This window comes from Eulemur rufifrons, chromosome 3, assembly GCF_041146395.1.
Source record: "Eulemur rufifrons isolate Redbay chromosome 3, OSU_ERuf_1, whole genome shotgun sequence".
NCBI classification, from domain to species: domain Eukaryota; kingdom Metazoa; phylum Chordata; class Mammalia; order Primates; family Lemuridae; genus Eulemur; species Eulemur rufifrons.
The window spans coordinates 57,572,891-57,584,643 of NC_090985.1; the positions used below are offsets into that span (position 1 = coordinate 57,572,891).

Here is an 11,753-nt window from a genome sequence, read left to right on the forward strand (position 1 = left end):
GTAGCTGGAACTACAGGCACGCGCCACCATGCCCGGCTAATTTTTTCTATTTTTAGTTGTCAGGCTAATTTCTTTTTATTTTTAGTAGAAACAGGGTCTCGCTCTTGCTCAGGCTGGTCTCGAACTCCTAACCTCAAGCAATCCTCCTGCCTTGGCCTCCCAGAGTGCTAGGATTACAGGTGTGAGCCACCGCGCTGGACTGAGAAAGGTTTTTAACAGTGTAGGCAGCTTTAGCAGAATATGAACTGTGACATTGTATCATCTTAATGTAATTTTAGTTTAACCAAAAAGTAGCGAGTATGATAGTAACCAAATGAAAAGCAATAGAAATTTTACTTTTTAGATGATATAGTTTAAAATCCATTTTCACAGAATGAAATGGCTTTAGTGCAAGAATTGGGTGTATCTCCAGAAAATATTATTTACATAAGTCCCTGCAAGCAAGTGTCTCAGATAAAGTATGCAGCGAAGGTTGGAGTGAATATCATGACATGTGACAATGAAATTGAATTGAAGAAGATTGCACGTAACCACCCAAATGCCAAGTAAGTGTAAAACTTAAGTGCTTGTGGATATTATCTTACTATTTAGGGGGTTGGGTTTGCCTGGGAAGAAAGAACATTTATGGTAGAGCAGTGATGTGTATAATAATTATAACTTACCTTCTTTAAAGTTCCCATATGGAAAATGCTAATGGCATTTTATTGGCTGCTTGCTTCTGATCCTTCATGTGGAATTGGGATGAAATAACGGCAATCAGAATATGATCTTGTAATCTTTAATTCAAGGAAGAAAAGTTGAAGTGATAATCAAATTAGGGCCATTGATATATTTTCATATTTACAGTAACCTTCTTAGTTATTTGACATGGGAACAGGATGTATTTTGGTCAGGTTTTTTTTGTGTTTTGCTGAGGATTTAATCTACCCTTGGCTGTAGTTCTTGAATGGTCATACTTAGTGACAGTGTTTTAGGAACTTAGTTGATAGATTGAAGGGGTCTCTTTTTTTTTTTTTTTTTTTTTTTTTTTAATTTATAGAGATGGAGTCTCACTCTTGCTCAGGCTAGTCTTGAACTCCTGTCCTCAAACGATCCTCCTGCCTCATCCCCCCAGAGTGCTACGTTTACAGGCGTGAGCCACCACGCCTGGCCCAAGGGGTTTTGTTTTTAAGGCTCACACTTTTCTTTTGGAACATGTAGTTTAAGTTTTTACTTGCAGCTGTATGCATCCAGAAATAGGTTGTTTTTTTTATTATTATTATTAATTAAAAAGTTTACTTTTTAAAACAAAGTTTTCGGGCAAAATTTATGTTGTCATGAAACTGATATATCAAGAGGCCTTTAGAATATACTGAAAAGCCTATTGTATTTTTATGAAATTGTTGACTTTTAGTGAGCTATATATGTACTGAAAAAGTGTATTATATCTACATTGTCTTTGTATGTCTATAATTTTCTTAATGACTTAACTAACTTCAGTGGTATTCTGAAGATTCTCTCAAAACCTTTGGATAAAAGCGTTTTTGGCAAAATTGTAGGGAGCCGCTTGTTTTTCTAAAAAATCTTCCTGTTTAGTGAACTTATGCTGTTCAGTGAACTTAATGAAGACAAGCTTTTATCAGGGATATTTACTGTGTTAGTTTGTAAACTGAATGGTTCGTTCTTTTCTTTTCTTTTTTTTTTTTGAGACAGAGTTTCACTATTGCTTGGGTGAGTGCCGCCGTGGCATCAGCCTAGCTCACAGCAACCTCAAACTCCTTGGCTCAAGTGATCGTCCTTAGTAGCTGGGATGACAGGCACGCACCACCACACTGGCAATTTTTTTCTATTTTTAGTAGAGACAAGGTCTGGCTCTTGACCAGGCTGGTCTTGAACTCCTGAGCTCGAGCTATCCTCCTGCCTTGGCCTCCCAGAGTGCTAGGATGATAGGCATGAGCCACCATGCCCGGCCTGAATGGTGCATTCTTGATAGAGCTGATTCTACCCTCAGGTAGAATAATTTTGCTTTTTATCAACCTTGCCCTGATTTACCAACCTTTGCATTAATTTTGGTCAAATTAGGGCCAAAACTATATCTTCATAATTGCATTGACTGTTTTAGTCAACGTGTTCAAGTAACACGTTCCTTGTGAAAATAGCTTGACAAATAGCATTTTTATATATGCATCTTTTAGTGGTTTGTAATTACTTAACTCCTGAAAATAGGAAAAATTAATGTCTTGATCATCTTGTCTTGGTTTGGAAGAAAATACCAAATAGATATGAATCAGTAGACTAAAAGGCTGCTGTGTACATAAAATAAATCTTCCTAGTTTTTTCCAGTTAGAAACCTGCTGGGATGTAAGAGGTTAATAGGAATGTTCAGAGTAAGTGGTGGAGGTTTAGCTAGTGTGAACATCTAAGGAAATTTGAAGACATTTAAAGCCCTGATCTTTTTATTGAAAGACAATGATGGCATTGCTATTCAATTTAGTCTTTCTAGGTGAATTTATGGACTGATGGACTTCATTTGAAAGTAATGTCTCCGTCTTTCATTACAGAGCCCAACCGACTCTTGATGCTACAACAGTCTTAACTTGCTGCATTTTCCAAAATCCCGTCCTTGAAAGCTTCATGCTTTAGGCCCTAATTGCTAGTTTTTTCTCTATACAGGATTGTTTTTCATTAGGTTCACTTGATTCATCCGTCGCTGGATTTGGGAGCCCTGGCAACATAATCAACACACTTCCTACAATCTTCAGGCTTCCACATGTGCTGATGATGATGTAAACCAACTCTGCCCCAATCATCTTCCCCTTCTCTTAGGGTCTTACTACATATTGCAACAGAAGATAATATTGGAGGCGAAGAGGGTAACATGAAGTTTGGTACTACACTGAAGAACTGTAGGCATCTCTTGGAATGTGCCAAGGAACTTGATGTCCAAATAATTGGGGTTAAGTGAGTATTTATTTTAAACTTTTAAAACTTTTTTTTTAGTTAAGGGGAAAAAACTAAATGTATGCTTTTCCATACTATTTTGCATCTGTACCTTCTCCCCCAATAAAGAGAAAAAATAGTAAACAGTAAATCACCTCCTTTTAAATTAAATAGAGATTATCTAGAATTCCAGTGAATGAATATTGAAATGTCATTGAGCTTCTAAGTTGTAGGTATCATTTCATTTTTTCTGTTCTCTGTCTGAAGACTTTTTCTCTTCTTAATCCCTGGGAGGCATTTTAATAAATCAAACTTTGTTTTACCTTAAATAGTTTGTGTGTCTTTCTAAATCTCTTTGTACATACACATAATTCTTTTATATGAAAAATTGGATTGTGCTGTACCCTACACAATAGATATTCCATGTTAGCCTAGATAAAATTTTAATTCTACCTTAGGTGATGATACTGACATATTGGAGAGTTTTGCTCATATTTGAACTTAATTTTATTTAACACACAGAAAACTTGACTTTTGGGGTATACAGTTGTGTGAATTTTAACGTTTAACAATCAATATACAGAACCATATTGCAGTTAAATTTAAATATTTTGAAGCCTCAAGTATCACTAATACTAGTAAATGTAACTTACTGGTTTAATTAATGTTCATTTGTATTTATTTTATAATAGACACTGTTTTGGGGAGGTGGGGAGACAGCATCTTGCTCTGTTGCCTAGGCTAGAGTACAGTGGTGTCATCATAGCTCACTATGACCTCAGACTCCTGGACTTAATCCTCCTGCCTCAGCCTCCCAAATAGCTGGGACTACAGGCACATGCTACTGCGCCCAGCTAGTTTTTGTATTTTTTGTAGAAATGGAGGTCTCACTATTGTTCCTCAGGCTGATCTTGAACTCCTTGTCTCAAGCAGTCCTCCTGCCTCAGCCTCCCAAAGTGCTAGGATTAATAGGTGTGTGCCATCATGCCTGGCTACAATAGGCACATTTTTGTGTTTGGTCAGATATATTGAATGTTCAAATTAAGGATTTTGTGAGCCAATTCGATTGGTAGTGCTTGTTACTTTACCATATATACATAAAAACATGCCCTATTGTATAAACATGGAGCACAACTGATGTTTAACTTAGTAAAATTTTTGTTTATAGAATTATAGTATAAACACTGACTTCTAAAAAGCTGGTACTGTAGCTTGGATAATTAGAGACTAGTGCTTCTAATATTTAAAATATTTGATAAAGTTAACATGAATACTTACAGTGTCAATACATCGAATGACAGTTGAAAGGAATTATCTCTAAAACTTGCTGCTTTAAAGTTATTACCCTATTTCTTTCAGATTTCATGTTTCAAGTGCTTGCAAAGAGTCTCAAGTATATGTTCATGCTCTGTCTGATGCTCGATGTGTATTTGACATGGCTGTAAGTTCTAAAATTATTTTGATATTTTACAGTTTTAAGGTTCAGTATTGTTTTCTGCCTGTGTGAATTACTCTAATTACACCCAGTATGACACACACCTCATTTTTTTAAAAAATAAGCATTCAGGGCTCTATACAGTTGTACTTTTTAAATGGGTAAAGGGGTGAATTAGATAGTACAGATAGGATCAGTGAAACAATATACATAACATGGAATTAATCTGTTTCTGTTAATAAAAAACCAAGAACTTGCTGTACTAAAGGTCAGAACAGATATTTACCTGCCTGGGTTTTTGAAATGTTCTCATATCCATTACAATTTGGAATTTAAAGTATTTTTTTCATCTCTAGGGAGAATTTGGCTTTACAATGAACATGTTAGACATTGGTGGAGGCTTCACAGGAACCGAATTTCAATTGGAAGAGGTAAACTTTCTTCAGTGGATAACATACCAGAATAATTGCTTTCTTTGTTACTTAAGTGGTGGATGTGTAGGTCTGGATTTTTACAATGGCAGAAAGTAAAGCCTGTAATTATCTATTTAAAATTTCATTCTTAGAAAATACCCAGGCAATGAGAAAACCTAGTTAACTTTGATAGAAACGTTTGATAAAATTCTTGGAACCTTGTAACATTATCACAAAAGATTTTCTGTTTCAGTTGTGTTTCTGTACTTGATGGCACAAAATGAATTCGTAACTTAACTTTAGCTGTTTTATCCAGGTGCACATCACTCCTCTGTCCCTCATTCTGTAATGTCTAGAAAGATTTTAGTTGAAATTCTGCCGCCTCTGCTATCTATCAAGTATTAAAAAAAAAGACTTTAAAAGAAAAACACTAATAGGTATTTGGTATTAGAGTTATTCTATGTATTTTTTTAAAATGAATGCCATTCTGATAGTTACAAAGTAAACTTTGACTTAAGAATGTGCATCAGTAAATTGCTTGAAAATAGCCACTAAACATTAATAACTAAGCTTCATGGTCTCCAATTGGAACTGCTCAATTTTCCTAGAAAACTTAGTTAATAGCCATCAATCTCTGAGTATTGTAAATTATCTAATCCAATATTGAAACTATAATCTAGGATTTTAAATCCATAGGTTAATCATGTTATCAGCCCTCTGTTGGATATCTACTTTCCTGAAGGATCTGGCATTAAGATAATTTCAGAACCTGGAAGCTACTATGTGTCTTCTGCATTTACACTTGCAGTTAATATCATAGCAAAGAAAGTTGTTGAAAATGATAAATTTTCCTCTGGAGGTAAGGTTTATAGTTTTATTTTTGTTAGTAGGTAATTCCAGTTACCATGGAGATGAGTAGATGGCCATAAAGTTGTTGGTGGTCTTAAGCCAGCTATAGGCATCTTGGGGAGCCTTTCCAGATGCCATAGCCAAAGTCCCATTCCATAAGAACACCTGACTCCAGCTCTCCTGGTTGTGATGTTTAGATAGGTATGTACGTTTTAAGTAAACTTCCACCAGATGACTGATTCTTATCCCTTATTCAGAACTGAGGTTTTATTGTGTTCCTTTTCCATTCCTCTTACCTCAGATGGATCACGGGGGAATCTGCTTCATACTTTCTAATATAAATAAGAAGGGCCAACAAAGAGTCCTTTTAATCGCATCTCAAATGAAACCAACAAAAAGACAGTAGACAGTGTTGACCAGTATTGCTGTAGGAGATACTGTTCTCATTAAGGAGATTTATTTTTTCCCCACCATACACTAATCCATAGTCCATAGGGATTGTCTGTTTACCCAATATTATCCTTTACTGCTTTTTATTTTTCCCCATTTGGACTACAGTCCAGAATTATGTATTGCACTTGTCATTTCTCCTTTAATCAGGAAAAATTTTCTCAGCTCATGACTTTGTATTTCTTTAACGTTTTTGAAGAGTAGGAGTTTTTTAGATGTTCCTCATTTCAGGTTTGTTTGATTGATATATCCTCCTGATTAGATGTTTTAGACTATGTGTTTGGGGCATAAAGTTCACCAAAGAAATATTCTATTCTTGGTGCATCATTTAGGAGACCACATGGTAGTGGTCTTTTCTAATGTAGATGGTATTAGATTTTCTGTTTTGTTTTTTGATGCTAGTTTTGATCACTTGGTGTCAGGCAGGTTTCTCCATTGTAAAATGACAAGGTAATTTGAAACTGTAAATAAGCTACCCGTTTCTCAGCAGACTTTCACCCCATTTGGTTATAGCATCTATTGATGAATGTCTTATTTAAAATTTTTGTGTTTTCTTTTTTTTTTGTCTATTTAACTTGTCACTGAGTTAAAGTTCAAAATTTCTAACTCCATTATTCAGTCTGTACTAGTTGGCCTTTACTTGAAGAGCTTTTCCTTCCTTCCTATTTATATTGTTTAGACTTAAGAGATATTTATTCAAAAGGTTATATAATCTATTACTTTCATTATTTATTCTACCATCACAGATTTGGGTCCTTTTAACATATCACACCATATTCTCTGAGCACTTCTTTATTTTGTGAAATATTAAGATGTTCCAGGTTCATTTTATCCTTTCCCTGCTTCAGTCCTATAATCAATCCTTTCTTGAAAGAGCCCTGGTTCATTTTTGTGGAGAGTGGTATTTAAAAAAAACAGGAAATGAGGCCTGTCGTGGTGGCTCACGCCTGTAATCCAGCACTCTGGGAGGCCGAGGCCGGCAGATCGTTTGAGCTTAGGAGTTCGAGACCAGCCTGAGCAAGAGCGAGACCCCGTCTCTACTAAAAACAGAAAGAAATTAGATGGACAGCTAAAACTATATAGAAAAAAATTAGCCGGGCATGGTGGTGCATGCCTATAGTCCCAGCTACTCGGGAGGCTGAGGCAGGAGGATTGCTTGAGCCCAGGAGTTTGAGGTTGCTGTTGAGCTAGGCTGACACCACGGCACTCTAGCCCCCGGGCAACAGAGTGAGACTCTGTCTCCAATAAATAAATAAATAAATAAATAAAAACAGGAAATGAGTATTGGTTGTGCTAAGAGTAGGATTGCTGGGTCCTAGAATGGATGTTTTCAAAGTAATAGTTGGTATTGTATGCTCCCACTGGCAGTGTATACTTGTGAGTTCTGATCATTCCTCACCCTCACTGGTGTTTCGTGTTAACAGTCTTTAAGTTTATGATCTCGTAAATGAGTACTCATAAACATAAGGTAAATGGCAATAATTTGCATTTACCTGATGACTAATGTAGAGACTTTTTCATTTGCTCATTGGTTATTTTCCTTTGTGAAGTGTATGTTCAGTTTTTTAAGCTGTTTCATTTTAAGGTAGGTCTGCATATCAGTCTCTCTTTTAGTTAATTTAAATATTTTGAGAAATGTAAAGATTACATTAATTAAAGGCTATTACTTCAGTCTATTTGATAAGCCTTGGGTACTAAGTATATATGACATCTTACTATGAACTCATCTTCCCTTTTCATGTTTATTTCAGTAGAAAAAACCGGAAGTGATGAACCAGCCTTCATGTATTATATGAATGATGGTGTTTATGGTTCTTTTGCAAGTAAACTGTCTGAGGACTTAAATACCATTCCAGAGGTTCACAAGGTAAGTTTTCACACAAATAATATCAGAACCTATTTGGCAATTTATAAACTGAACTGTTATTTTTAAGATGCCCTCCCCCCCCCAATTTTTTTGAGAAATATTTTAGGATGGAGAAAAATGCCCCCTCTGTTAGGATTTGCATTTTTCTGGGCTGAGTCCCTTTAGTTAGCTGCCCTCATATGGAGTTAATGGTACCACTGAGGCTTAAGAAGGAGCACTCCTTCCTCTGGTTCTAGGACGTTCTTCCATAGGCACATTGTACCTGAGATAGTGAATAATGCTTTTCTGATCTACCCCAGATTCAACACCTACATGAGTATGAGTAGAAATTAATAATTTTTAAAAAAAACTTTCCCTGCAGAAATACAAGGAAGATGAGCCTCTGTTTACAAGCAGCCTTTGGGGTCCATCCTGTGATGAGCTTGATCAAATTGTGGAAAGCTGTCTTCTTCCTGAGCTGAATGTGGGAGATTGGCTTATCTTTGAAAACATGGGGGCAGATTCTTTCCATGAACCATCTGCTTTTAATGATTTTCAAAGGCCAGCTATTTATTACATGATGTCATTCAGTGATTGGTAAGGTGATTTTATTTTAAAGCAGGTGGGATGTTTGAGGTGACATTTTAGATTTGCTAATAACTTTAATTTTGTAATGAATGCATAACTTACAAGTATAGTTGTGTGTCACTTAATGATGTGATTTTTGTTTTGAGAAATGTGTCATAAGGCTATTTCAAGATGGTAGAGCCTACTACACCTAGGCTATATAGTGTAGGCTATTGCTTCTAGGCTACAAAGCTGTACAACATGTTGCTATATTGAATACGGTAGGCAGTTCTAACACAATTGTAAGTTACTTGTATATCTAAAGATACTTAAACACAGAAGTTTCTGTCATAACAGCTGTGACATCACCAGGCAATAGGAATTTTTCAGCTCCATTATAGTCTTAGGTACCATAGTTGTATATGCCGTTTAGTTTCATCAAAATGTTGCTATGCAGCACATGACTGTAATAGAAAAATGATAATCTTCTAAGGGTTTTTTGGAAGACTAGTTATAGGTATGTCTCATTTTCCATTTGTTATGTGATTGTGTGGTCTTTGGGCTTTAATTCAGAATTTTGCTTATTTTTATTTAGGTATGAGATGCAAGATGCTGGAGTTACTTCAGACACAATGATGAAGAACTTCTTCTTTGTGCCTTCTTGCATTCAGCTGAGCCAAGAAGACAGCTTTTCCACTGAAGCTTAAACAGGCACTAACGCTTCTTTAGATCTGAAGTTGCAGGTTAAGTTTGTCTGGTCAACATTCCAGTGTGGAAAAAATTCAAACAATCTTACTCTGTTAATTCTCTTGGAAACAAAACTATTAATAATAGCTATTTGGGACCAGACAAAATCAGCTTTCATCTATAATTCATTGGGGGTAATGGGAGATTTAGATAATGTATCCAGATTTAAACTTAACAGTTTGTCCTACCCCTTAAGCGTTTAAAATAAAATATGCAACAAAATGGATGACTTAGTGGAGATGGAAGCCCATTAATTGGGTTCCCCGTTAAACCGTTTACATACAAGTACACAGTTTTTATACTAAGGATTCGTGTTAAAAAGTCTTGTAAAGTTAATGTCTTTCACCCAGATATATCAAATGTCAGTGGAAGACCAGTGTGACTTCATTAGATACGTTTAGTGTATTTAGAATGTGTAAATTTGTGCTTTGAACTGTAGTTTAATAAATGTAAAATTGCATCATAGTATTTGTTGTATTTGACCTAATGTAACCCTTGTATGATTGCAATAAAATTTTGTGTAGATTTTACTGTTTTTTCAGGCTAAAACTTTGGGAAAGGGGCTAGCTAGCAAAGGTAGGTTTGAAATAGATGTGTATTTGGACTGTTTTGAAGGTTATTTTTCTTTATAGCCCATTTAAGTTTAGTTTGGCTCAGTGGATTTTTCAGTTATTTAATTAGTAATTTAAGTAAAGTGTTTGGTAAATCATTGTGAAGTTCAGATTCATTATGGAGAGTTGATGTGCAGTAAGCATGATGTTTAACAATTTTAACACCAAAAATGTTAATCCTGCATAAACCAATTGTAATAATTAATAGGTGTTTCTGTATAGATAGATGCGTAGAGTACCTTAGTAAATCTTTGAATCACAAATCTTTCGGCTGAAATGGAAGATTCTATTAAATACTTTGAAGAAACTTGGGGGGAGGGAAATAAAATTGCAGAAAACTGCAGAGCACTAAAACTTAAAAGAAGGGCTACATGTTTATTCAGAAACCTGATGCTCTTTTGCACGGAATATTTAAATTCAGAGTTGGGGGTTTGGGGTGAAGCACACTTACTTTCTTCAATTTCTCAATTGCAATGATTTCAAATTTTGGTCTTTATGGTTGGTTTGAACAATTCCCTTAGTTTCTTTTTCCCATTTGTTCAGCTTAATAATTTTAATTCTTTTCATACTAAAATTTTGTGGTGGTTGGGGAAGGGAGTTAGCATCACTAACCTGACAATTGTTGCCAGGAATTTGCTTTGTTCACTGCTAGTATATTAGTAATCCTAGATCTCAGAATCACAATAGTAATAAAATAAACACAGGGGTCATTTTTTTCCTAACTTACTCTATGTTCAGATGTGGAATTTCTGTCTCCCAAGAGGAAATGTGACTTCACTTTGGTGCCAATGGACAGAAAATTCTACCTGTGCTACATAGGAGAAGTTTGGAATGCACTTAATAACTGGTTTTGAACACCTTGATTTCAAGGTGGAAAGAAATTGATCATGAATCTCTAATAAATTTTAATCTCTTAAACCAGTAGGTGCTTAATATTTTTTTGATTTGATGCCCATTTGAATTTCATGGGTTCTATTAATTAAAAAAGTTTAGGATCCCAATCCATTGTCATCTAATTGCCCTTGGACTTTTCCAAGGTATACTGTGGGATTTTATGCAAAATTCCAAGCTACCATGCAACTTTTTTTAAAACCATACAAGGAGGAGGAATTGTTTCCTACCTTCTTTACATGTTGTGCATTGTTGTGGTCCAGAAATGCCAAACCTTTTTAAAGATGGTGCAACTTTGAGTCCTTGGCTTAACTATACAGCCTTGAACTTCGTGGCATATCAGTTTTGCCATATCCATAGGAGAGCTGTTCTATGTGAAACAGCTCAAGAGTTGCAGATATCACATGTGAATAATATGGTAACTTTAAGACATGTCTGTATTGTATTTGAAGACTGTTTGCCATAAATCTGAAGTTTGAACCTATGTATTTCAATTTGGTATGCTAAAAAAGTACTGAATTAATGTAAATTTTTTTGTTACGATATTGTAATCTCAGTTCAAAATTTAACTGAAAATATAAAACCCAAATGATTTCTATATAGTAAATTGAACTGTAAAGGTAACTCGTGTGTGATTCTGAATACATAGATAAAATGTTTTTATTCCTCCTCACGTTTTACTTTGATGGCTTCTACCATGAAATAGAGGTGAAATTTTACGTATCAGCTTTATGTATATTAGCTTGCAAGCGTTCTTTAGGAATCTTAATTGCTTTATTACAAAGTAAATTGAATCTGATAAAATAGATGGTGGGATGAGATTCATTGTTACATATGGAACAATGAAAGTTTTGACAAAGTGTATATATGTATATGTGTGTGTGTGTGTGTGTGTGTGTGTGTGTGTGTATAAGCACTAAGATGTTTCTAGAGCTACTCTTTCTAGATACTTGAGTTCACTGGCCTCATAACAGTTTTAAACTTGGACTGAATGAACTAGATTGATATAAATTAAGGTAGATGTT

At 35.2% G+C, this 11,753-nt stretch overlaps 1 protein-coding gene across 11 annotated transcripts in view; it reads left to right on the forward strand.

Moving 5' to 3' along the window:
• The window catches only part of AZIN1 (antizyme inhibitor 1), a 33,429-nt gene extending 21,969 nt beyond the window's left edge, over positions 1-11,460 (forward strand). For 3 of the 11 annotated variants that reach the window (XM_069465442.1, XM_069465443.1, XM_069465440.1), the window contains exons 6-13: positions 373-545; positions 2,806-2,940; positions 4,279-4,360; positions 4,711-4,785; positions 5,464-5,626; positions 7,818-7,933; positions 8,295-8,509; positions 9,075-11,460. In XM_069465442.1, coding sequence (XP_069321543.1) covers positions 373-545; positions 2,806-2,940; positions 4,279-4,360; positions 4,711-4,785; positions 5,464-5,626; positions 7,818-7,933; positions 8,295-8,509; positions 9,075-9,186 — 1,071 coding nt within the window. In that variant the 3' untranslated portion in view covers positions 9,187-11,460. Of the gene's footprint in view, positions 1-372; positions 546-2,652; positions 2,941-4,278; positions 4,361-4,710; positions 4,786-5,463; positions 5,627-7,817; positions 7,934-8,294; positions 8,510-9,074 lie in introns of all 11 variants that reach the window. The other 8 variants (XM_069465448.1, XM_069465447.1, XM_069465446.1 and 5 more) reach the window with 4 other exon arrangements.
• Positions 11,461-11,753: the final 293 nt, after the last annotated feature.